Below are 26,773 nucleotides of genomic sequence, written 5' to 3'. Positions count from 1 at the left end.
ATTTGGGCCCATCGAGTCTGCACCGGCTCTTGGAAAGAGCACCCCATCCTATCCCCGTAACCCAGTAACCCCACCTAACCTTTTTGGCACTAAGGGCAATTTATCATGGCCAATCCACCTAACCGGCACATCTTTGGACAGAAGGAACCATTCAAACAAGTCAGACAAGACTTTCAATCAACATGTTTACTAATCCATTTTGATCCTTCTAAAGAAATAATACTCACTTATGATGAGTCTCCATATAGGGTTGGCGCTGTTCTGTCACCTACAATGAATGGGCATTATGGGCAGCGTGGTAGCATTGTGGATAGCACAATTGCTTCACAGCTCCAGGGTCCCAGGTTCGATTCCGGCTTGGGTCACTGTCTGTGCGGAGTCTGCACATCCTCCCCGTGTGTGCGTGGGTTTCCTCCGGGTGCTCCGGTTTCCTCCCACAGTCCAAAGATGTGCAGGTTAGGTGGATTGGCCGTGCTAAATTGCCCTTAGTGTGCAAAATTGCCCTTAGTGTTGGGTGGGGTTACTGGGTTATGGGGATAGGGTGGAGGTGTTGACCTTGGGTAGGGTGCTCTTTCCAAGAGCCGGTGCCGACTCGATGGGCTGAATGGCCTCCTTCTGCACTGTAAATTCTATGATTCTATGAATGATGGGGTAGGAAGACCCACTGACAATGTTTCAAGGACCTGGATTGATGCAGGGAGGGGGTATTTGCACATCGAGAAGGAGGGCCTAGACATCATCTTTGATATCAGAAAATTTCACTCGTGCGTTCATGAGAGACACTTCACAGTCATCGCCGATCATAAACCTTTACTTGGGCTTTTCAAGGAAGGTAAAACAATCGCCCCCAATTGTGTCTGCAAGGATACAGGGTTTGGCTTTATTATTGCCTGCTTATGAATATACTTTCTAACACCGACCAGAGGCACACATCGCCAACGCAGGCGCTACCAGAAAATACGCCATCTCCATCAGTGCCTCAGGAAATCGTATGAAGATGTTGGGGCATCGAATCGGACACGCATGTACCAGCAGAGGGAGTTTTATGGGAAAAGATGATATTCAGCAGCTTGTAACTGTTTGCTGGTGGAACCTTTAGAGCGTGGATGTGCGGGTCTGCAGGCGCACAACCTGCCCCAACCTCTGATGCTTCCGCCTTCTGGATTATCTCCCACAGACACCTGCGAAGAAGCCCCGAACGCAAACTACAAAGTTACGCCGGCAGAAAAAGGCGTGGAAATCCAGGACAAAGTGCGACGAAGTGAGAGGGGACATAAAGAGAAACATTTTCACACACAGAACGTGTGTGGGCTGGAAGGCGCAGTCTGAAAGAATGCTGGCAGAAGATCCAATAGTTACTTTCAAAAGGGAAGTGGGTAAATAAGTGAAAACTATTACAGGATTGTCGTGAAGGAGTGGGACTAATTGGATCTCTACTAGAGTGGTCGCAAAGCCATGATGGGTTGAATGGTCTTCTGAGCTTTATTATAGGATGATTCTATCTCTGTAAAATCCTCATACCCTGGAACCTCTTCAAAATCTTGGTGCTCCTTCAATCTAACCTCTTAGACCTGACTTTAATCACCCCATCATTGGCCTTCAGCTGCCTGCACCCCAGATAATCTATGGAACCCCTATAGTGCAGAAGGAGGCCATTCGGCCCATCGAGTCTGCACCAAGCGTCTGAAAAAGCACTCTACCTAGGCCCACTCCCCCACCCTATCCCCGCACATTGATCATGACCGAACCTGCACATCTTTGGACTGTGGGAGGAAACCGGGGCACCCGGAGGAAACCCACGCAGACACGGGGAGAACATGCAGACTCCGCACAGACTGTCACCCGAGGTCGGAATCGAATCCGGGACCCTGCCGTTGTGAGGCAGCAGTGCTAACCACCGTGCCACTGTGCCGTGTTCTACATTCCCCCCACAAACGAGCAGGCATTAGCAGGAACATGTGAGTATCCTTTGATTAGGAGGAAGGGAGACAAGTTAAAGGGGAAATTATTCAATGAGGGAAAAAGGCGGAGGAGGGTGGTGATTGGGCCTCTGCTCGAAGAAGAGGTGGAGAGCTCTTGGACTCTACTGGTGACATGGTGGGGTGCAGAGGGATTGGACGTCCAAGGTGAAGAGGAGGCGGGAGAACGTTCTGAAGATTGGTGACTTATCGAGTTGGGTCCCAAAACCCAAACCTTTTTGTTTTATAAATTTAGAGTACCCAATTCATTTTTTTTCCAATTAAGGGGCAATTTAGCGTGGCCATTCGACCTACCCTGCACATCTTTGGGCTGTGGGGGCGAAACCCACGCAGACACGGGGAGACTGTACAAACCAAGCCCCAAACCTGGCAACCTTGACATGTGCCTTTTACCGTCCAGCCGATACAAACCTCTGGTATGGTGATGGGGACCTCTGTGAGCTCTTTCTTGATACAGGTCACCACTCGCTGAATGTTGTCGCAGATGCAGTAAGGCGGACAGGCCAGAGCACCCACCACAAGAGTGGTAAACACAGCTCCCAGGAGCCAGTGACTGGAACACGGTGAGAGCATCTAAAAAAGAAAACCACTCCAGTTAGCTCAGTGCTTCCCAAACCTTTTCCCAGTGTGACCCCCATTTTACTGCCTCTGAATTGCTATGACACCCCCCCCTTCAATAATGAAGCAGTTCATGCCCAAATGCATTGGGCTGATAAGTGGCAAGTTACATTCATGCCACACAAGTTGGCATTACCTTGCTGAATCCTGCACAATCAACATAGAATCATAGACTCCCTACAGTGCAGAAGGAAGCCATTCGGGCCATCAAGTCTGCACCAACCTTTGGAAAGAGCACCCGACTTAAGCCCACACCTTCACGCAATTCCCTTAACCCAGTAACCCCCACCTAACCTTTTGGACACCAAGGACAATTTAGCATGTCCAATCCACCTAACCCGCACATCTTTGGGCTGTGGGAGGAAACCGGAGCACCCGGAGGAAACCCACGCACACACGGGGAGGACGTGCAGACTCCGCACAGACAGCGACCCAAGCCGGGAATCGAACCCGGGTCCCTGGCGCTGTAAAAGCAAATTAATGCGGATGCTGGAATCTGAAACCAAAACAGAAAATACTGGACACTCTCAGCAGGTCTGACAGCGCCTGTGGAGAGAGAACGGGGCTAACGTTTCGAGTCTGGACGACTTTGACTAAAAGTCACCCAGACTCCCAACGTGAGTTGTCAGATGTGCTGAGATTGTCCAGTATTTTCTGTTTTTGTCCCTGGAGCTGTGATCATTTTGATCAGAAACTGAACTGGACGAGCCATGTTAATACTGTGGCTACCAGAGCAGGTGAAAGGCTAGAAATCCTACGGCGAGCAACTCACCTTCTACAAGGCACAAGTCAGGAGTGTGATGGAATGCTCTCCACTTGCCTGGATGAGCGCAGCTCCAACAACACTCAAGAAGCTCGACACCATCCAGGACAAAACAGCCCCACTTGATTGCTCCCCTTCCACAAACATTCACTCCCTCCACCACCGACCCACAGTGGCAGCCGTGTGTCCCATCTACAAGATGCACTGCAGTAACTCACCAAGGTTCCTTAGGCAGCACCTTCCAAACCCACGACCGCTACTATCTAGAAGGACAAGAGCAGCAGATACCTGGGAACCCCACCACCTGGAGGTTCCCCTCCAAGTCACTCACCATCCTGACTTGGAAATATATCGGCCGTTGCTTCACTGTCGCTGGATCAAAATCCTGGAACTCCCTCCCTAACAGCACAGTGGGTGTACCTACACCTCAGGGACAGCGGCGGGTTCAAGAAGGCAGCTCACCACCACCTTCTGAAGGGCACCTAGGGATGGGCAATAAATGCTTTTCCGCTCCTGTCCCAAAGTCTAAATATCTTTTACCAAACTCATTAATGACACCCCTGTGACTGTGATTGTGAGGCAGTCCTTGTTCTTCTCCACCTGTCTGCAGCTCGACATCTGCCTTCAATTCCCCTCCACCGCAATGCTGTTGGATGGGACGGTCTCACCTTTTTTAATCTATCCAATCGTGGACTGAGACTCACCGGGAACGACATCTCTTCATCCTCCCACACTGGAGTTTCCCGGGGATCTAACCCTAACCCTCTCTTATCTTTCATTTAGACTCCCTGCCCCTTAATTGAGCAGGAGGGTGCAGGTGGGGACCTTACCATGTTCCTCCACCCCAATTAAGTACACGGTGAGGGGGGTGGGGGGTGGGTGCCTTCCCTCCCCAACGCCAATGAATGTCGGCTCCGGCTGGATGTCATGTACCTGAATGGCCTCCAGGTGTTGGTGAGCCTGGATACGTGGCTCCCATGAAAGGACCACAGCTGGCTTGCTAAGTGCCTGAGTGGGACTTAGCTCGGCAGGTGTTCTTTAAGAGACAAGGGAGGCCTTCTGCCAGTTCTTCTGGTAGAAAAGTCCCCAGTCACCTCCATCAAATCTAGCCCCCCAGGGTCAGTACGGTAGCCGCCGTGGTAAGTGTGGTAAACCACTATTGGAGCTCTATTAGGTGATGTATGGTAGGACCTGTACTACAGGTATGTTGGTAGCCCCTGCCTGCTGACTCCGCCCAGTAGGCAGAGTATAAATATGTGTGTCCTCCATGCTGCAGCCATTTCACCAGCTGCTGTGGGAGGCCACATATGTTAGAGCAATAAAGCCTCAGTTGTACCCAACTCTCGTCTTTGTGCAATTGATCGTGCAGCAATTTATTGCTCTAAGATTTTCAAAAGATGGATCTCCGTTTCTAACCGGATCGCCTGCAGCTGGATCCGCATTCAAGCGACGCCAAAAAGGACTTTCAACACTGGCAACTTGCTTCGAGCCGTACATCAACTCGGCGCCCAGCCCTGTCTCGGAGGCTCAGAAGATACAGATCCTGTGCTCGAGGTTGAGCTGCAGCGTCTTTCCGCTGATCCAGGACACGCCGAAATACGACAAAGTCATGACGCTTCTCAAGGAGAATTACGCTCAGACGACGAACACGCTCTTCGCCAGGCACGTACTCGCCACTCGCTCTCAACTCCCTGGTGAGTCCACAGAAGACTTCTGGCGGGCCCTAATCCCACTCGTCCGGGACTGTGACTGTCAGGCCGTTATGGCCACTGAACATTCAAACCTCCTTACGCGCGACGCATTTGTTACGGGGATTGAGTCGGATCTCATACGCCGCCGACTGCTAGATGGGACAATGCCTCGCGCAACGTCCAGGCCTACACCCCCACAGACGGCCACCCCATCGGGGGCCTTATCCAGCCAATACGCCTGCGCCACGCGCCAGCCAGCAAACCCCGGGGGTCCCCGATGTTATTTCTGCGGCCAGCAGAAACACCACCGCCAGCGCTGCCCGGCCCACGCTGCCCTTTGTAAGGCTTGCGGCATGAAGGGGCACTTTGCCGCGGTGTGCCAGGCCCGTGCAGTCGCCGCTATCGCTCCCATCACCCTCGTTTACGGACAATGGCCGCCGCCATCTTCTCTCCCGCAGACCAAGCGTGGCCCATGGGCGCTGCCATCTTGTTCAACCCCCGCCCGTGAGGCCCATGGGCGCCGCCATTTTGTCCTCCTCGAGATCTTCAGGCGCCGCCATCTTGTCTCCCTCATGGCACATGGGCACCGCCAGCATTCCAGGACCAGGGCCCCCCGGGCTCCCCGTCATCCGACACCAGCGTCAACCGACCACGACTCACCTCAGTGACCTTCAACCAGTCTCGTCCGCACAACCTGGCCACCGCATCGACCAGCGTTAAAATCAATGGACACGTGACCTCTTGCCTGCTGGACTCCTGGTGCACCGAAAGCTTCATCCATCCGGAAACGGTAAGGCGCTGCTCCCTCGCGGTACACCCCGCCAACCAAAGAATCTCCCTGGCCTCCGGATCCCATTCCGTGGCGATCCGGGGGTACTGTACGGTCACGGTCCAGGGCGTAGAATTTAGCGGCTTCCGCCTCTACGTCCTCCCTAACCTCTGCGCTGCCCTACTACTCGGCCTGGACTTCCAGTGCAACCTCCAGAGCCTAACACTGAAATTCGGCGGGCCCCTACCACCCCTCACTGTGTGCGGCCTCGCGACCCTAAAGGTCGATCCGCCTTCCCTCTTCGCAAATCTAACCCCGGATTGCAAACTCGTCGCCACCAGGAGCAGACGGTACAGCACCCAGGACAGGACCTTCATCAGGTCTGAGGTCCAGCGGCTGCTTCGGGAAGGCATCATCGAGGCCAGCAACAGCCCCTGGAGAGCCCAAGTGGTAGTGGTTAAAACTGGGGAGAAACACAGGCTGGTCGTGGACTACAGCCAGACCATCAATCGGTACACGCAACTCGATGCGTACCCCCTCCCACGCATATCTGATATGGTCAATCAGGATTGCACAGTACCGGGTCTTCTCAACTGTAGACCTCAAATCCGCCTACCACCAGCTCCCCATCCGTAAATCGGACCGTCCATACACTGCCTTTGAGGCAGACGGCCACCTCTACCACTTCCTCAGGGTTCCCTTCGGCGTCACCAACGGGGTCTCGGTCTTCCAAAGGGAGATGGACCGAATGGTCGACCGGTACGGTTTGCGGGCCACCTTTCCGTACCTAGACAACGTCACCATCTGCGGCCATGATGAGCAGGACCACGATGCCAACTTTGCTAAATTTCTCCACACCGCCACTCTCCTAAACCTCACCTACAACAAGGAGAAGTGCGTGTTTAGCACGACCCACTTAGCCATCCTCGGCTATGTGGTCCAGAACGGAGTTCTGGGGCCCGATCCCGACCACATCCCGATCCCCTCATGGAGCTCCCCCTCCCCCACTGCCCCAAGGCCCTTAAACGCTGCCTGGGGTTCTTTTCGTACTACGCTCAGTGGGTCACAAACTATGCGGACAATGCCCGCCCACTCATACAGTCAACCCAGTTTCCCCTGACGGCCGAGGCTCAACAGGCCTTCGCCTGTATCAGAGCTGATATCCCCAAGGCCGGGATGCACGCAGTAGACGAGACACTGCCCTTTCAAGTAGAAAGCGACGCATCAGACGTCACCCTTGCCGCCACCCTCAACCAGGCAGGCAGGCCCGTGGCATTCTTTTCCCGCACCCTTCATGCCTCTGAAATTCGACACTCATCCGTTGAAAAGGAGGCCCAAGCTATCGTTGAAGCTGTGCGGCATTGGAGGCATTACCTGGCCGGCAGGAAATTCACTCTCCTCACTGACCAACGGTCGGTAGCCTTCATGTTTAACAATACACAGCAGGGTAAGATCAAAAATGAGAAGATCTTGAGGTGGAGGATCGAGCTCTCCACCTACAATAACGAGGTTTTGTATCGCCCCGGCAAACTCAATGAGCCCCCAGACGCCCTCTCCCGAGGTACATATGCCAGCGCACAAGTAGACCGAGTCCGGACCCTGCACGGCAGCCATTGTCACCCGGGAATCACACTGTTGTACCATTTCATAAAGGCCCGCAATCTGCCCTACTCCGTCGAGGAAGTACGGACAATCACCAGGACTGCCAGGTCTGTGCGGAGTGCAAGCCACACTTCTACCGGCCGGACCGTGCGTGCCTGGTGAAGGCCTCCCGCCCCTTTGAACGCCTCAGCGTGGATTTCAAAGGGCCCCGCCCCTCCACTGATCGTAACACGTATTTTCTCAGTGTGGTTGATGAGTACTCCAGATTCCCCTTCGCCATCCCATGCCCCGACATGACGTCTGCCACCGTCATTAAAGCCCTCAACACAATCTTCGCTCTGTTCGGTTTCCCCGCCTACATCCACAGTGACAGCGGATCCTCATTCATGAGCGATGAGCTGCGTCAGTTCCTGCTCAGCAGGGGTATCGCCTCCAGCAGAACGACCAGCTACAACCCCCGGGAAAACGGGCAGGTAGAGAGGGAGAATGGGACGGTCTGGAGGGCCGTCCAACAGGCCCTCCGGTCCAGGAACCTCCCGGCCTCCCGCTGGCAGGAGGTCCTCCCTGATGCACTACACTCCATTCGGTCACTACTGTGCACCGCCAACTACAACACACTCTATGAACGTCTTTTTGCCTCCCAGGAAGTCCACATCCGGGGTGTCGCTCCCGACTTGGCTCGCAACTCCAGGACTCGTCCTGCTCCGTAGGCACTTCCGACTCCACAAGACGGACCCGTTGGTGGAGAGGGTGCAGTTGCTCCACGCAAGCCCCCAGTATGCCTACATGGCGTAGCCCGACAGCCGCCAGGATACTGTCTCCCTCAGGGACCTGGCACCAGCAGGTCACACACCTGGCCCTGGCCCGGCACCCCCCCCCCCCCCCCCCCCCCCCCCGGGACCATCCGTCCTCCCCCTGCCCACGCCCGAGGATGAAGAGGATTTTGGCACGCTCCCGGAGGCTCCGGACATCAGACCAGCATTGGCATCGCCCACTACGTCACTCCCAGCGGCACATCAAGGCCCCGGACCGGTTAAACCTCTAACTGGTCCACTGGACTTCAAAAGACATTTTTTTTCTCCTCTCTATCAAAAATTGTAAATGTAAATTAAAAAAAGAAAACCATTTGTTGTATATAGTTCTCCACCGCCCCCGCCGGACTAAATTGTAACAGGGGGTGAATGTGATAAACCAATGTTGCACCTCTATTAGGTGATGTATGGTAGGACCTGTACTACAGGTACGTTGGTAGCCCCTGCCTGCTGGCTCCGCCCAGTAGGCGGAGTATAAATATGTGTGTCCTCCATGCGGCAGCCATTTCGCCAGCTGCTGTGGGAGGCCACATATCTTAGAGCAATAAAGCCTCAGTTGTACCCAACTCAAGTCTTTGTGCAATTGATCGTGCATCAGTTAGCACAGCTGCCTCACGGCGTCGAGGTCCCGGGTTCGATCCCGGTTCTGGGTCTCTGTCCGTGTGGAGTTTGCACATTCTCCCCGTGTTTGCGTGGGTTTCGCCCTCACAACCCAAAGATGTGCAGGGTGGGTGGATTGGCCGCGCTAAATTACCCCTTAATTGGAAAAAATGAATTGGGTGCTCTAAATTTAAAAAGAAAATTTATGCCTCCATTTGTGTGTCTTAGTCCCCATTGTAGCTGTAAAGACAACAATTCAATCTATACTTGGCTGAAACTTAACTTTAATAACATTTAACCTGAACATAGTTTGAATTGAGACATTGTCACCCTGGGAAGCAGTCTGGTAACTGATTGTTTGGGATCGAGTGTATGGGAGCCAGACTTGCTGACAATACAAAGATAGGAAGGAAAACAAATCTGAGGAGAATACAAAGGCCTAGATTTTCCAGTCCTGCCCACTGTGGGTGTAATTGCGGACGGCACGGGTAACGTGAGGGGCCAGCAAAAGGGTTTGTTCACGTCCGAGGGGGACCTTTTGCCGCAGGACCGCCAAATGACACGGAAAGTGGCTGAAAGGGAAGTTACGTTTGGCAGGGAGAATAGAGAGACAGAGGGTGCGATGCAACAAGAAAGTCCCATAGCCAGCGGGTTCAGCCGCGTGCTTCCCAGCGGTCGCAGCGCCGAGAAACACAACGCTGTAAAACGCGTTAGCTAGGGGGCTTCAGCGGGGACCGGCCGGCCCAGGCCGCACTCAGCCCCGTTCTCTGTACTGAGGAGCTCCTCTCGCTGGAACTCCTCAGTGTAGCGAGAGATTGGGACGCCATTTAAAAATGGCGTCCTGATCTCTAAAGCCCCTGACATGTCCCCCAACTCCCCAAGCCCCATGTGGGGCCTCCCTGCACCCGCCACGGCGTGAAAGATGCTAACCTGGTGATGCGCAATCAATTACTCTCAAGACGCAGTGATTCATAACTGAAGGCTTTAATCTGCTAGAAACTCGTCCCCAGCAGCTTCGATACAGAAAGTGAAGGCTGCTGGGACGGCACCGGTTCTTATACTCCGCCTCTCAGGGCGGAGCTATGTACATCAGCCAATGGTAGACTCCTGGGTCTAACCAATGGGCATCCACCTCTTAGGTACCGCAACACCTGGTACTACCACACCTGGTACCCTGGCAGTGTCCCTGCCAGCACCACCTGGGCATGCCAGGGTGCCAAGGTTGCACCGGGTACCACCCTTCCCAAAGGGCATGCACCTGGGGCCCTCCGATCTCCTGTGAGACCCCCACAAGTGCCATTCTGCATGGTCCCTCTTTGTGGAGATGAGTTGTTTTTTTTCAAGAAATATACTTTATTCAGAAAATCTATCATAAACATTACAGAACATTTTGAATTGGCTGATGTACAAAGTACATTTCCATCAGAGTTACACATTCCCTTGACTTTCTTCCATTCCAATTTTGATAACCTTGTGGTACTGAATGAGTACAGAGCTTGGCCAAAGACTCCGAAGAGAAGGGGGATAGATCCCAATACTGCAGAAAGCTACATTACAGAGGGACTGGGTGCATGAATCGTTAGCACGTAGAAACAGCACGTGGTTAGGAAGGCAGATGGAATGTTGGACTTTATTGCGAGAGGGGGGGGTGGAATATAAAAGTCAGGGTCTCTTGTACGCCTCTCGAGACCACACCCGGCGCACTGTGTACAGTTTTGGCTCCTTAGATTAGTAGATTCTGATGGGGCTCAACGGGGTGGATGGTGAGGGGTAACGTTTCCCTTCATGAGGGAATCTAGAAGCAGGGGACACAGTTTAAAGATGAGGGATTAAGATGGAGATGATGAGGAATTTCTTCTCTGTGAGGGGCTGTCATGTTTAATAGAACATAGAACATTACAGCGCAGGACAGGCCCTTCGGCCCTCGATGTTGCGCCGACCTGTGAAACCACTCTAAAGCCCATCGACACTATTCCCTTATCGTCCATATGTCTATCCAATGACCATTTGAATACCCTTAGTGTTGGCGAGTCCACTACTGTTGCAGGCAGGGCATTCCACGCCCTTACTACTCTCTGAGTAAAGAACCTACCTCTGACATCTGTCCTATATCTATCTCCCCTCAATTTAAAGCTATGTCCCCTCGTGCTGGACATCACCATCCGAGGAAAAAGGCTCTCACTGTCCACCCTATCCAATCCTCTGATCATCTTGTATGCCTCAAATAAGTCACCTCTTAACCTTCTTCTCTCTAACGAAAACAGCCTCAAGTCCCTCAGCCTTTCCTCATAAGATCTTCCCTCCATACCAGGCAACATTCTGGGAAATCTCCTCTGCACCCTTTCCAATGCTTCCACATCCTTCCTATAATGCGGCGACCAGAATTGCACTTCCTCAAAGAGACTGGGTAATTGAATACATTCAACGCCGAGTTAGATTTTTGATCGACAAGGGGGTCAAGGGTTATGAGGAGCAGACAGGAAAGTGGAGTTAAGGCCTCGATTAGATAGATTGAGCCATAATCGCATTGAATGGCTGAACAGACTCGATGAGCCAAATGGCCTGACCCTCCTCCTATTTCTTACGACCATATTAGCACTGACCCTTCCAATGTTCTCAATCCATAAAATTCAAATATGAGCGCGGGGCCCGGTTTTGATCCCTTCCCTCGACATGAGTTGCAAATGAAACATGGCTTTATCCTCAAATTAGTTTGGGTCCCGCCCCAGGACCTGATCGCCAAGGAAGATGGGTTCTTAACGCGGCGAAACAATTTGACCATCAACCCGCAAATCCTTCCAAACTCTCCAAGGGCTGGCGGTAAGACACTCCAGATCAGGTATGCTCGATGTGGAGTGGAGCCCTCAAACTATAAGGCCCTGGTGACAGACTATTACCCACTATGGAAACAGACAATGTGTGCCTCAGCGCATCGCAAGGTGTGGGAAGAGAATTGGGAATTATCCCTAAATAACATGACTGGCAAATGCAATTTTTCTCCTCTCTCCGGAAGATTCTGGTGCAGTGATATCATCGTCATGGCAACGACATCCCTCGATTCTGCGTGTCATTCGGTAGTTTTCCATCTATCAGTCTCCAGTTGGGATTTACCAGTTAAACTCATCCTTCTCCTCTCCCGATCCCCAAACACGGCGCTCTCCTCACGAGAAACATTGGATCAAGAACAGAACCTCCCGAATTCAGCTTCCCCCTTAAAAGCATCAATGTTATTTGCATCATCTTGTTTCTGTGGTAGCGAATTCCACATTCGATATTTTTAAAATGTTTCCAATTCAGGGGCAATTGAGCGTGGCCAATCCAGCTACCCTGCACATCTTTGGGTTGTGGGGGTGAGACCCACGCAGACATGGGGAGAATGTGCAAACTCCACACGGACAGTGACCGGGGCCGGGATCGAACCTGGGACCTCGGTGCCGTGAAGCAGCAGGGCTAACCACTGCGACTCCGTGCTGCCCCTGTCTAGCCCAGGACTTGATGTCCAAGGAAGGTGGGTTCGTAAAGCAGCCAAACAGGTTGAGAATTAACCTGCAAAACCCTTCCAAACACACATCAGTGGCTGCCGGTAAGAGTGGGAGGGATTCCGGCTCAGGAATGGGATGGGAAGAATATTGGAGCCTCTACCCTCACTCTGCATACGTAGCCCCAGACTAGAACAAGCATGGAAAGGTGCAGGTTGGCACAGCACAGTGGCACGGTGGTTAGCACTGTTGTCTCACAGAGCCAGAGACCCGGGTTCAATTCTGACTTCGGGTCACTGTCCGTGCGGAGTCTGCACATCCTCCCCGTGTGTGCGTGGGTTTCCTCCGGGTGCTCCGGTTTCCTCCCACAGTCTAACGATGTGCAGGTTAGGTGGGTTGGCCGTGATAAATTGCCCCTTAGTGTCCAAAGGTTAGGTGGGTTACGGGGATAGGGCGGGGGAAGTGGGCCTAGTTAGGGCTGCTGACTCAATGGGCCGAATGGCCTCCTCTGCATTGTAGGAATTCTATAATTCTATGAGGTTTCCCTGAATGAACTCTAACGCACCACCATATATCTTTTGTTGATGTCCTCTAGTTTTCAGTCTCCCCATGATGTCTCCCCTATCAAACCCCCTCATAATGTTAAAAGCCCTACATTTGGCTACTCAAAGGTACTGAGCTTGCGGGGTGGCGCAGTGGTTAGCACTGCTGCCTCATGGCACCGAGGACACGGGTTCGAGGCCAATGGTACCAACTTGCATCCTGTCTGGGAACAGCCTACAGCACCGAGCAGATGATCGAGCATGGACTGTTTCTGGAGTACAGGTCCCAGTGAGACAGCAGCCGTTGGGAGCTATGTCAGTCAGCGTGCGTTAGCCAAACAACACCTCAGTACCGCAGAACCATTACCTCAGAGAGTTCGATACTTCACACCCATGGCCAGTCGCAATCTTCTATTTGACTTGGAAGGGGTTTACGGCCCGGGGATTGCTGACTCAGCCTGAGTGACCAACCTTAAAGACCACCTTCATTTCCTGATTCAGAGCAGAGGCTCCCCCAGGTCGCACCGAAGAAAGGAACACTTCTTAAATTGTTAAATTCCTAAAAAAACAATCCTCGCTTCATTAATCCTCCCAAACGTTGCCTCAACCACTTGTTGGGCTCAGGAACAGAGGCCAGCCCCCGTTTACAATTGCATTTTGAACTGGCAGAGGAACAATTCCTTATGAAAGGATTCTGCAACTTCAAAAATAGATTGTGGCCGAATTCTTTGATCGAGGAAGGTCTGTGCGGGGGAATTGCCGACTTTCGCACTGTCCGTCACGCAATCCCCCATTATTAAAAGTGGAGAAAGGAGACTGGGACGCGTTTCTCGAGAAAGGAGAATTTGTATAGCACCTTTCATGACCACCGGATGTCTCAAAATGCAGAACAGCCAATGAAATGCTTTTGAGGCGTAGTAACTGCTGTAATGGGAGCCAATTTATGCACAGCAAGCTCCCACAAACAGCGATGTGATAATGATAAGGTAATCTGTTTCCTGTTATGTTGATTGAGGGATAAATATTGACCGGGACATTTAGTAATTTGAGGGAGCCAGCAGTAAGTGAACAGAGGTTTATTTAAACTAGATACAATATTCTGCTCAAGGCAGTAACTCGTTCCCAGTATAGTCCTTGCTGGGAGAACTAACCACACCAGGCCCTGCTTGGGGCCGGCTATTTTAAAAATAAATTTAGAGTACCCCAATTCTTCTTTTTCCAATTAAGGGACAATTTAGAGTGACCAATTCACCTAGTCTGCACATCTTTGGGCTGTGGGGGTGAGACCCGCATAGGGCCGGTTTTTATGTTTGTTTGTAACCCCCCCCCCTATCTAGAAAGCTCATATTCCATGAGTCCTACAGGGAGATCAACAATGGGGGGGTTATAACAGGGGGGTGTTAACCTCCCCCCCCCCCACCCCACCTCGTGCCATGGGATTTCATATGACGTCAAAGGGAGCCACGGTTTAACCTCCATCCAAAAACGCAGCATCCACGACAGTGCAGCTGTCTCCCAGCACTGCCCTGAAGTGCCAACCTTGATTTTTGCCCTAAAGCAGGAATGGTTTGACTGGGCAAAAGTAGATTTCGGCAGGAGAACAGCTGTTTGTCAATTTCAGCGGGGGCAGTGCGGAAGTGATTGCTGGGAGGTAAGTCTGTGCTTTAAAAACACTTACCTGGTCCCGTTTTCGGTCCCTCTTTTCTGTTTTTAAAAAATATTTTAGTATTTAAGGCGGGAACAGGAAGTTCGACCCGCGGACGTCTGGGAAGACCCTCACCAATAAATTCTGGTGGAGAGGAAACCCGAGACACTACACGTGTAGTGTCTCCCACCCACCCTCCTCCTCTAACCTAATAATAAAACCCATTGGTGTGAGGTAAGTACTATATTTTATTATTAACACGAAGGTAAGTAAGTGATTTTTACGCATTTTTACTTTTGTACCTTTTTCAAATTGTGTGTGTGTCGGGGGGGAAACTGAAGTGAAATCACAGAAAAGCTGTGGCCTGAGTGGCTGGTTGGGAATCTACACTAAATTAAAAAAACTGAGCATTGGTAACTAATTAAACATAATTACTTAATTATAATTTAGAGGGATATCTAAGCCAGAGATCGGAGAGTACTATATTTAGCTTTCGCATTTTTATTAGAAATCTAGTGCTAGGAAACAGATAGTTAACAGTAACTTTGAAATTAAAAAAAAATATTCAAAAAAAAATTTTTTTTTAATTTAAATTTAAATTTTAATTAATTGACGCAATGTCAGTTAGAGGGGTGCTGTGCTCTGACTGTGAGATGTGGCAGGTCCGGGAGGCTTCCAGCGTCCCGGATGGCTTCACCTGCAGAAAGTGCACCCAACTGGAGCTCCTCACAGACCGCATGGTTCGGTTGGAGCGGCAATTGGATGCACTTAGGAGCATGCAGGTGGCGGAAAGCGTCATAGATCGCAGTTATGTAGATGTGGTCACACCCAAGGTGCAGGCAGAGAAATGGGTGACCACCAGAAAGGGCAGGCAGTCAGTGCAGGAATCCCCTGTGGTTGTCCCCCTCTCGAACAGATATACCCCTTTGGATACTGTCGGGGGGGATAGCCTATCAGGGGAAAACAGCAGCAGCCATAGCAGTGGCACCACGGCTGGCTCTGATGTTCAGAAGGGAGGGTCAAAGCGCAGAAGAGTAATAGTAATAGGGGACTCTATAGTCAGGGGCACAGATAGGTGCTTCTGTGGACGTGAAAGAGACTCCAGGATGGTATGTTGCCTCCCTGGTGCCAGGGTCCAGGATGTCTCCGAACGGGTAGAGGGCATCCTGAAGGGGGAGGGCAAACGGGCAGAGGTCGTTGTACATATTGGTACTAACGACATAGGCAGGAAGGGGCATGAGGTCCTGCAGCAGGAGTTCAGGGAGCTAGGCAGAAAGTTAAAAGACAGGACCTCGAGGGTTGTAATCTCGGGAATACTCCCTGTGCCACGTGCCAGTGAGGCTAGAAATAGGAAGATAGAGCAGCTAAACACGTGGCTAAACAGCTGGTGTAGGAGGGAGGGTTTCCATTATCTGGACCCCTGGGAGCTCTTCCGGGGCAGGTGTGACCTGTATAAGAAGGACGGGTTGCATCTAAACCGGAGAGGCATAAATATCCTGGCCGCGAAGTTTGCTAGTGTCACACGGGAGGGTTTAAACTAGTATGGCAGGGGGGTGGGCACGGGAGCAATAGGTCAGAAGGTGAGAGCATTGAGGGAGAACTAGGGAATAGGGACAGTGTGGCTCTGAGGCAGAGCAGACAGGGAGAAGTTGCTGAACACAGCGGGTCTGGTGGCCTGAAGTGCGTATGTTTTAATGCAAGAAGTATTATGGGTAAGGCAGATGAACTTAGAGCTTGGATTAGTACTTGGAACTATGATGTTGTTGCCATTACAGAGACCTGGTTGAGGGAAGGGCAGGATTGGCAGCTAAACGTTCCAGGATTTAGATGTTTCAGGCGGGATAGAGGGGGATGTAAAAGGGGAGGTGGAGTTGCGCTACTGGTTCGGGAGAATATCACAGCTGTACTGCGAGAGGACACCTCAGAGGGCAGTGAGGCTATATGGGTAGAGATCAGGAATAAGAAGGGTGCAGTCACAATGTTGGGGGTTTACTACAGGCCTCCCAACAGCCAGCGGGAGATAGAGGAGCAGATAGGTAGACAGATTTTGGAAAAGAGTAAAAACAACAGGGTTGTGGTGATGGGAGACTTCAACTTCCCCAATATTGACTGGGACTCACTTAGTGCCAGGGGCTTAGACGGGGCGGAGTTTGTAAGGAGCATCCAGGAGGGCTTCTTAAAACAATATGTAGACAGTCCACTAGGGAAGGGGCGGTACTGGACCTGGTATTGGGGAATGAGCCCGGCCAGGTGGTAGATGTTTCAGTAGGGGAGCATTTCGGTAACAGTGACCACAATTCAGTAAGTTTTAAAGTACTGGTGGACAAGGATAAAAGTGGTCCTCGGATGAATGTGCTAAATTGGGGGAAGGCTAATTATAACAATATTAGGCGGGAACTGAAGAACATAGATTGGGGGCGGATGTTTGAGGGCAAATCAACATCTGACATGTGGGAGGCTTTCAAGTGGCAGTTGAAAGGAATTCAGGACCGGCATGTTCCTGTGAGGAAGAAGGATAAATACGACAATTTTCGGGAACCTTGGATGACGAGAGATATTGTAGGCCTCGTCAAAAAGAAAAAGGAGGCATTTATCAGGGCTAAAAGGCTGGAAACAGACGAAGCCTGCGTGGAATATAAGGAAAGTAGGAAGGAACTTAAGCAAGGAGTCAGGAGGGCTAGAAGGGGTCACGAAAAGTCATTGGCAAATAGGGTTAAGGAAAATCCCAAGGCTTTTTACACATACATAAAAAGCAAAGTGGTAGCCAGGGAAAGGGTTGGCCCACTGAAGGATAGGCAAGGGAATCTATGTGTGGAGCCAGAGGAAATGGGCGAGGTACTAAATGAATACTTTGCATCAGTATTCACCAAAGAGAAGGAATTGGTAGATGTTGAGTCTGGAGAAGGGTGTGTAGATAGCCTGGGTCACATTGAGATCCAAAAAGAAGAGGTGTTGGGTGTCTTAAAAAATATTAAGGTAGATAAGTCCCCAGGGCCTGATGGGGTCTACCCCAGAATAATGAAGGAGGCTGGAGAGGAAATTGCTGAGGCCTTGACGGAAATCTTTGGATCCTCGCTGTCTTCAGGGGATGTCCCGGAGGACTGGAGAATAGCCAATGTTGTTCCTCTGTTTAAGAAGGGTAGCGAGGATAATCCCGGGAACTACAGGCCGGTGAGCCTTACTTCAGTGGTAGGGAAATTACTGGAGAGAATTCTTCGAGACAGGATCTACTCCCATTTGGAAGCAAATGGACGTATTAGTGAGAGGCAGCACGGTTTTGTGAAGGGGAGGTTGTGTCTCACTAACTTGATAGAGTTTTTCGAGGAGGTCACTAAGATGATTGATGCAGGTAGGGCAGTGGATGTTGTCTATATGGACTTCAGTAAGGCCTTTGACAAGGTCCCTCATGGTAGACTAGTACAAAAGGTGAAGTCACACGGGATCAGGGGTGAGCTGGCAAGTTGGATACAGAACTGGCTAGGCCATAGAAGGCAGAGAGTAGCAATGGAAGGATGCTTTTCTAATTGGAGGGCTGTGACCAGTGGTGTTCCACAGGGATCAGTGCTGGGGCCTTTGCTCTTTGTAGTATATATAAATGATTTGGAGGAAAATGTAACTGGTCTGATTAGTAAGTTTGCAGACGACACAAAGGTTGGTGGAATTGCGGATAGCGATGAGGACTGTCGGAGGATACAGCAGGATTTAGATTGTTTGGAGACTTGGGCGGAGAGATGGCAGATGGAGTTTAATCCGGACAAATGTGAGGTCATGCATTTTGGAAGGTCTAATGCAGGTAGGGAATATACGGTGAATGGTAGAACCCTCAAGAGTATTGAAAGTCAAAGAGATCTAGGAGTACAGGTCCACAGGTCACTGAAAGGGGCAACACAGGTGGAGAAGGTAGTCAAGAAGGCATACGGCATGCTTGCCTTCATTGGCCGGGGCATTGAGTATAAGAATTGGCAAGTCATGTTGCAGCTGTATAGAACCTTAGTTAGGCCACACTTGGAGTATAGTGTTCAATTCTGGTCGCCACACTACCAGAAGGATGTGGAGGCTTTAGATGTGCAGGGGAGGCCAATCCACCTCCCCTGCACATCTTTGGGTTGTGGGGGCGAAACCCACGCAGACACGGTAGCACAAGTGGATAGCACTGTGGCTTCACAGCTCCAGGGTCCCGGGTTCGATTCCAGCTTGGGTCACTGTCTGTGCGGAGTTTGCACGTTCTCCCCGTGTCTGCGTGGGTTTCCTCCGGGTGCTCCGGTTTCCTCCCACAGTCCAAAGACGTGCGGGTTAGGTGGATTGGCCATGATAAATTTCCCTTAGTGTCCAAAAAAGTTAAGAGGGGTTATCGGGTTACGGGGACAGTGTGGAAGTGAGGGCTTAAGTGGGTTGGTGCAGACTCGATGGGCCGAATGGCCTCTTTCTGCACTGTATGTGCTATGTTCTACAAAAACAAAAATGTGCAAACTCCACACAGCCAGTGACCCAGAGCCGGGATCGAACCTGGGACCTCGGCACCGTGAGGCAGCAATGCTAACCCACGAGGTGCATTAAACCGCTGGCCAACATTTGCTTGGCGAAGGTGTGGGTGTCCGGCGCATCCGGATATGTGAGGTCTCAGATAACCCCATGCGCCAGAGCCCCGCACGCCGTCAACAAATCAACGTTTGCCGTTTGGCTTCCGTGATATTCTTGGCGTAAAGGTAGAAGTGCACGTGCTCTGCTCATCGGGCCCCGTCTTCGGCCCTGGCATCGACCGCGTCCAAGTGGCATCGCAAGGGTTTTGACCTTCAACCGGAGTCCCAGGAGGTGGCTGAGCAGGAAGGCCTCAGCGTCGACAGGGCATCCACCTTGCGCCTCGTCGCCAGCATCATGTCCGCCAAAAGGAAGGACTCTTCACCAAGTTGCAACGTTGAGGACGAGGTTTGTTTCTGTGTACAGCAGAGAGTCCAAGCAAGTGCTACCCAACCGAGTGAGCGCAGGAGGGTTCTATGCCAGTCGGTTTTATACTGAAAGCCCGATGTAGCTCCTTGGAGCAGCGAGCAATAGGGACAGAGGATTTCAAAGTCATGAGCATCTTTGATCGACTAAATAATGAGGGGGGGGTTGCTAACCGGGGTTGAGACAATCGGCAGAAGAACCAAAAAGTGGAGGAAAAGAGAATCTTTAGATTCACCGATAAACTGGAAAAGGGATTTGGAGAAACATTTGAAATGGAGGCATTTGGCGGGGCCGTGAAGGAGAGAGCAAGGGGAGTGACTAACTGTCTTTCAGTGAGTCGGTACAGGCTCGATGGGCTGAATGGCCCCCCTTTGTGCATTGTAAAATTCAGCCTCAGGATGTGGGCATTTATTGCTAAGGGGCTGGTTTAGCACACTGGGCTAAATCGCTGGCTTTGAAAGCAGACCACGGCAGGCCAGCAGCACGGTTCGATTCCCGTAACAGCCTCCCCAAACAGGCGCCGGAATGTGGCGACTAGGGGCTTTTCACAGTAACTTCATTTGAAGCCTACTTGTGACAATAAGTGATTTTCATTTCATTTTTTATTGCCCAGCCCTCGAGAGGCTGGTGGGTGAGCCGCATTCTTAAACCCGCTGCAGTACATGCAGTGTAGGTACACCCACTGTGCTGTTAGGGAGTTCCAGGATTTTAATAGAATCATGAGTGCAGAAGGAAGCCATTCGCCCAGCGAGTGTGCACTGACCCTCCAAAAGAGCACTCCTCCCAGACCAAAACCCACCCTATCCCCAAAACCCTGTGACCTAACCTGCACAGCCCTGGACACTAAGGGGCAATTGATTATGGCCAATCCACCTAACTCACACATCTTTGGGAGGAAACCGGAGCACCCGGAGGAAACCCACGCAGGCACGGGGAGAACGCGCAGACTCCGCACAGACAGGCACCAGATTTTGGCCCAGCGACAGTGAAGGAATGGTGTTATTCTAAGTAATGAAGGTGCTGCGTTATCCTCTGATTGGTGGGGTCGGTTTAGCTCAGTTGGCTGGGCGGCTGGTTTGTGATCCGGAGCGAGGCCAATGGCACGGGTTCGATTCCCGTTCCGGCTGAGGTCACCCTCGCCCCTCGCCTGAGGTGCGGTGACCCTCAGGTTAAATCACCACCAGTCCGCTCTCGCCCTCAAAGGGGGAGACTTTCAATTCCAATGATTGTGTACCTCACACTCCGTCAGGCTGACTGAGCAATTGCAGGATCGAAAATAGCGGAGAATTCGAGCAAAATACAACTTCCCTAAAACTCACCATCGTGTCTCTTTCAGCAATTTGATCATCGCTGTAGGTTTGTGACCGACATTGGCCAGCAGGGGAAGGGCAAAGCGGACGTCAGCTCACCCCAGCTATAAAGGGTTAATATCAGTCCCAGCTCCCAGCTCCTGATTGGCGTCTGACTGCAAAGTGTGCCTGCAGCAGCGATGACCATGCCAGGCAACTTGCCAACCCTCACCCCCAGAGACACCGAAAGCCTGTGGAACTGGGCCCGACCTCCGGAGAGTGGAGAAAAGGGGATTTGAGGAAAATAACAATAAAGTCACTAGAGCGGCAGGGCAGCACAGTGGTTAGCACAGTTGTTTCACAGCTCCAGGGTCCCGGGTTCGATTCCCGGCTTGGGTCACTGTCTGTGTGGAGGCTGCATGTTCTCCCCGTGTCTGCGTGGGTTTCCTCCGGGTGCTCCGGTTTCCACCCACAAGTCCCGATAGACGTGCTTGTTGGGTGGATTGTGATGTGTTGGGTGTTCTGGTTCACATACAGGTCACCAACACTTGATATAGTGCAACACTCTTTTATTGAATCATTAACTGTTTAAACACACTCAGACTGTGAGTTAACACGATACTAGCTTTAACTAAAGACTTGCCTTGTCCTAACCAGTTGATGCACTCAGCCCATGGTGAATATCTGTGTTGCAGGCTGGGAGCTCTGTCCTCCTAGCTAGCTGCAACTCGAATGAGCGGGAACTCTGATGCTCCCTGTGGTGATCCACTGTATTAGGGGATGTAAGGTAGGACCTGCACTACAGGTTCGCCGGTAGCTCCTGCCGGCTGGCTCCGCCCAGGGAGAACTGTATAAATATGCATGACCCCCAGTGCCCTGTCATTTTGCCAGCTGCAGCAGGAGGCCACGCATCTGACTGTAATAAAGCCACAGTTGTCCCCAACTTTAGTCTCTGTGCAATTGATCGTGCATCAATTTATTACAGTCAGACTTTCCACAGAATGGATATCCGAATCAAACCCGATCGCCTGCAGCTGGATCCGCACTCGCCCGACGCCAGGAAAGACTTTACTCACTGGCTAGCATGTTTTGAGGCCTACATCAACGCGGCGGACCCCGCGGCAACGGAGGCTCAGAAGCTAAACGTCCTGTACTCCAGACTGAGCTCCAGCGTGTTCCCGTTGATCCAGGATGCCACGAATTACACAAAAGCGATGGAACTCCTCAAAGAACACTACGCGCAGAAGACGAACACGCTCTTCGCCAGGCAGGTACTCACCACCCGCTCGCAACTACCTGGTGAGTCCATCCAAGACTTCTGGCGGGCCCTAATCCCACTCGTCCGGGACTGTGACTGTCAGGCCGTCACGGCCGCCGAACACGCGAATCTCCTCATGCGCGATGCCTTTGTGACGGGGATTGCGTCGGACCGCATCCGAGAACGATTACTGGAAGGGGCCACGCTCGAACTGGCGGAGACGAAAACCTTGGCGCTCTCCATGACGGTCACATCCCGTAACGTACAACCGTACCTCTCCCGCCGCGCTGCCCACCCTTCTACCCCTTCCTACCCCTCCTGGACCCCGCCGACAACCTCCTCAGCCGGGGCCCTGCCTTCCCAATACGCCTGCACCGCACGCCGATCCGCGCACCCTGGGGGTCCCCGCTGCTACTTCTGCGGTCAGCAGAAGCATCCCCGCCAACACTGCCCGGCCCGCACTGCAGTTTGTAAAGCCTGCAGTAAAAAGGGCCACTTCGCGGCTGTGCTCCAGGCCCGCGTAGTCGCTGCGATCGCGCCCGCTATCGCCCCCTCCCCGACGCCAGATGCACAATGGGAGCCGCCATCTTCTCCTCCCAGGTCCATGTGCGACCAATGGGCGCCGCCATCTTGTCCCCCTTCAGCCACGTGCGCCCCATGGGCGCCGCCATCTTGTCCTGACCCCGCAATGTGTGCACCATGGGTGCCGCCATCTTGTCCCGACACCACAATGTGCGCACCATGGGCGCCGCCATCTTGTTCCCCACAGGGTCCCCGGACATCCGGACATCGGAACCGCACATGCTCACCACCCGAAGCATCCGATGGCTACCCGCAGCTCGCTTCGATGTCGCTGGACCAATCTCGCCCGCACAACCTGGCCACCGCGTCGACGACGGTCAAAATCAACGGCCACGCGACCTCGTGCCTGCTGGACTCCGGGAGCACCGAAAGCTTCGTTCACCCAGATACGGTAAGGCGCTGCTCCCTCGCGGTCCACCCTGCCAATCAAAGGATCTCCCTAGCCTCCGGATCCCACTCCGTCCCGATCCGAGGCTTTTGTACAGTCACCCTCACAGTCCAGGGTGTAGAATTTAGTAACTTCCACCTCTATGTCCTTCCTAATCTCTGCGCTGCACTCCTGTTGGGCCTGGACTTCCAGTGCAACCTCCAGAGCCTCACCGTCAAATTCGGTGGGCCCTTACCCCCCCCCTTACCGTTTGCAGCCTCGCGACCCTCAAGGACGATCCCCCCTCCCTTTTTGCCAATCTAACTGCGGATTGCAAGCCCGTTGCCACTAGGAGCAGACGGTACAGCACCCAGGACAAGACCTTCATCAGGTCCGAAGTCCAGCGGCTGCCTAAGGAGGGTATTATCGAAGCCAGCAACAGCCCCTGGAGAGCCCAGGTGGTAGTGGTTAAAACTGGGGAGAAACACAGGATGGTCGTGGACTACAGCCAGACCATCAATCGGTACATGCAGCTCGACGCGTACCCCCTCCCACGCATATCTGATATGGTCAATCAGATTGCGCAGTACCGGGTCTTCTCAACAATTGACCTGAAATCCGCCGACCACCAGCTCCCCATCCGGAAGTCGGACCGGCCATACACGGCCTTCGAGGCGGACGGTCGCCTCTACCGCTTCCTTAGGGTCCCTTTCGGTGTCACAAATGGGGTCTCGGTCTTCCAAAGGGAAATGGACCGAATGGTCGACCAGTACGGTTTGCATACTTAGATAATGTCACCATTTGCGGCCATGACCAGCAGGACCACGATGCCAACCTCGATAAATTCCTCCGCATCGCCACTCTTCTCAACCTGACCTACAACAAAGAGAAGTGTGTGTTCAGTACGACCCAGTTAGCCATTCTCGGCTATATAGTCCAAAACGGACTTCTCGGGCCCGACCCCGACCGCATGCGCCCCCTCATGGAACTTCCCCTCCCCCACTGCCCCAAGGCCCTCAAACGCTGCCTGAGGTTCTTTTCCTACTACGCTCAGTGGGTCCCAAACTATGCGGACAAGGCACGCCCACTCATCCAGTCCACCCAACTCCCCCTTTCGGGGATAGGTACAACACGCTTTCGCCCGCATCAGAGCAGACATCGCCAAGGCCGGGATGCGCGCAGTGGATGAGTCACTGCCTTTCCAAGTAGAAAGCGACGCTTCAGACGTCGCCCTTGCCGCCACTCTAAACCAGGCAGACAGACCCGTGGCATTCTTTTCTCGCACCCTTCATACCTCTGAAATTCGACACTCATCCGTCGAAAAGGAGGCCCAAGCTATCGTTGAAGCTGTGCGGCATTGGAGGCATTACCTGGCCGGTAAGAGATTCACTCTCCTCACTGACCAACGGTCGGTAGCCTTCATGTTCAATAACACACAGCGGGGCAAGATCAAAAATGATAAAATCTTGTGGTGGAGAATCGAGCTCTCCACCTATAATTACGAGATCTTGTATCACCCCGGTAAAGTCAACGAGCCCCCAGACGCCCTCTCCCGAGGTACATGTGCCAGCGCACAAGTGGACCAACTCCGGGCCCGACACGACAGCCTTTGTCACCCGGGGGTCACTCGATTGTACCATCTGGTCAAAGCTCGCAATCTGCCCTACTCCGTCGAGGAAGTAAGGACAGTCACCAGGGACTGCCAGGTCTGTGCGGAGTGCAAGCTGCACTTCTACCGGCCGGACCGTGCGCGCCTGGTAAAGGTTTCCCACCCCTTTGAACGCCTCAGCGTGGATTTCAAAGGGCCCCTCCCCTCCACCGACCGTAACACGTACATTCTCAGTGTGGTCGATGAGTACTCCAGATTCCCCTTCGCCATCCCATGCCCCGCTATGACGTCTGCCACCGTCATCAAGGCCCTCAGCACCATCTTCGCTCTGTTCGGTTTCCCCGCCTACATCCACAGTGACAGGGGATCCTCATTCATGAGCGATGAGCTGCGTCAGTTCCTGCTCAGCAGGGGTATAGCCTCCAGCAGGACGACCAGCTACAACCCCCGGGGAAACGGGCAAGTAGAACGGGAGAATGGGACGGTTTGGAGGGCCATCCAGCTGGCCCTACGGTCCAGGAACCTTCCAGCCTCTCACTGGTAGGAGGTCCTCCCTCACGCTCTACACTCCATCCGGTCACTATTGTGCACCGCCACTAATAACACACCCCATGAACGTGTTTTTACCTTCCCCAGGAAGTCCACATCCGGGGTGTCGCTCCCGACTTGGCTCGCTGCTCCAGGACCGGTCCTTCTCCGTAGGCACGTCCGACTCCACAAGGCGGACCCTTTGGTGGACAGGGTCCACCTGCTCCACGCCAACCCTCAATATGCCTACGTTGAGTTCCCCGACGGCCGCCAAGATACTGTCTCACTCAGGGACCTGGCACCGTCAGGTTCCACCCCAACACCCCCCCCCCCAAACCAATGCGCTCCCCCCCCCCCCACCACCTCCCACCGCGCCGCCAATATTGACCCCACCAGACCACCGCCCCCCCCCCCTCACCTTTTCCGCACAAGAGGACAAAGAGGACTTCTGCACACTCTCGGAGTTCCCCGATGACTGGCCAGCATCAGCACCGCCACCACCGCCAGCACCGACTTCGCCGCCACCGTTACGCCGCTCCCAACGAAGCACCAAAGCACCGGACCGGCTGAACCTTTGACGGACTCCGGACCGTCAACATGGACTTTTCTTTCCCTACCACTGTACATAATCGCACTAATTGTATATAGTTTCACGTCACCCCCGCCGGACTCATTTTTAACAGGGGGTGAATGTGGTGATCCACTGTAATAGGAGATGTAAGGTAGGACCTGCGCTACATGGTCGCCGGTAGCTCCTGCTGGCTGGCTCCGCCCACGGAGAACTGTATAAATATACATGACCTCCAGTGCCCTGCCATTTCGCCAGCGGCAGCAGGAGGCCACACATCTGACTGTAATAAAGCCACAGTTGTCCCCAACTTTAGTCTCTGTGCAATTGATCGCGCATCACTCCCTGTCTTTATAGTGCGTGTGCTCTCACTGGTGATTGGCTGCGGTGTTGTGTGTGTTGATTGGTCCCGCTGTGTGTCCATCAGTGTGTGAGTCTGCACCATGATATACTGGTGTGTATTATGACAAATTGGACATTCTGAATTCTCTCTCCGTGTACCCGAACAGGTGCCGGAATGTGGTGACTAGGGGCTTTACACAGTAACCTCATTGCAGTGTTAATGTAAGCCTACTTGTGACAACAATAAAGATTATTTTACTTCTGCACAAATCACTTACCTTTCCTTCAGGTGGAGTCTGTCTGGGAAGTTGACTTGTCTTTGTAACCTCCTCACACTTGAACTTGAATGGGAAGGGGGGAGGGATAAAGGGGGGCTTTTCTGTGTACTGAGAGTTTCAGATGTGCAGATCTGCCCCCCTCCCCCCGTACCCCGCACCCCGCTAACTGTTTTGCCCACGCTATGGATTCAGGACAGAAACTGGAAGCTGTTTGAGAAACCTCCGGGAGACCAGCAGCCTGCGGCAGTGCTGTGGAACTTTGAAGGTGACAGTGAGGAGAGGGAGGGGACAGGTTCGATGCCTTCACATCCCTCCAGAGCGAGGCCCCCAGTCCCACCGGTGCTGCGAGAGCTTGTGTCGGAGAGAGAGAGAGTGGGGGGGGGGGGGGGGGGGGGGGGGGGAGCTGGGAGTGTGGTGTGTGTGTGTGTGTGGGGGGGGGGGGGGGGTGAGGCACTGTGACTGAGAGCGAGGACCTGGAATTTTCCACTGCCTGCAGAAGCATCCGTGG

The 26,773-nt window shown here is 52.8% G+C and overlaps 1 protein-coding gene across 1 annotated transcript in view; it reads right to left on the bottom strand.

Moving 5' to 3' along the window:
• The window catches only part of chadla (chondroadherin-like a), a 55,992-nt gene extending 29,574 nt beyond the window's left edge, over positions 1 to 26,418 (bottom strand). Inside the window, exons 1-2 of the mRNA XM_072492006.1 lie at positions 26,266 to 26,418; positions 2,391 to 2,552 (exon numbers count right to left, since the gene is read on the bottom strand). Coding sequence (XP_072348107.1) covers positions 2,391 to 2,552 — 162 coding nt within the window. The 5' untranslated portion in view covers positions 26,266 to 26,418. The remainder of the gene's footprint in view (positions 1 to 2,390; positions 2,553 to 26,265) is intronic.
• Positions 26,419 to 26,773: the final 355 nt, after the last annotated feature.

The sequence above is a fragment of the Scyliorhinus torazame genome, chromosome 29 (genome assembly GCF_047496885.1).
Source record: "Scyliorhinus torazame isolate Kashiwa2021f chromosome 29, sScyTor2.1, whole genome shotgun sequence".
Lineage (NCBI taxonomy): Eukaryota > Metazoa > Chordata > Chondrichthyes > Carcharhiniformes > Scyliorhinidae > Scyliorhinus > Scyliorhinus torazame.
This window is presented reverse-complemented; position numbering and strand designations above follow the sequence as displayed.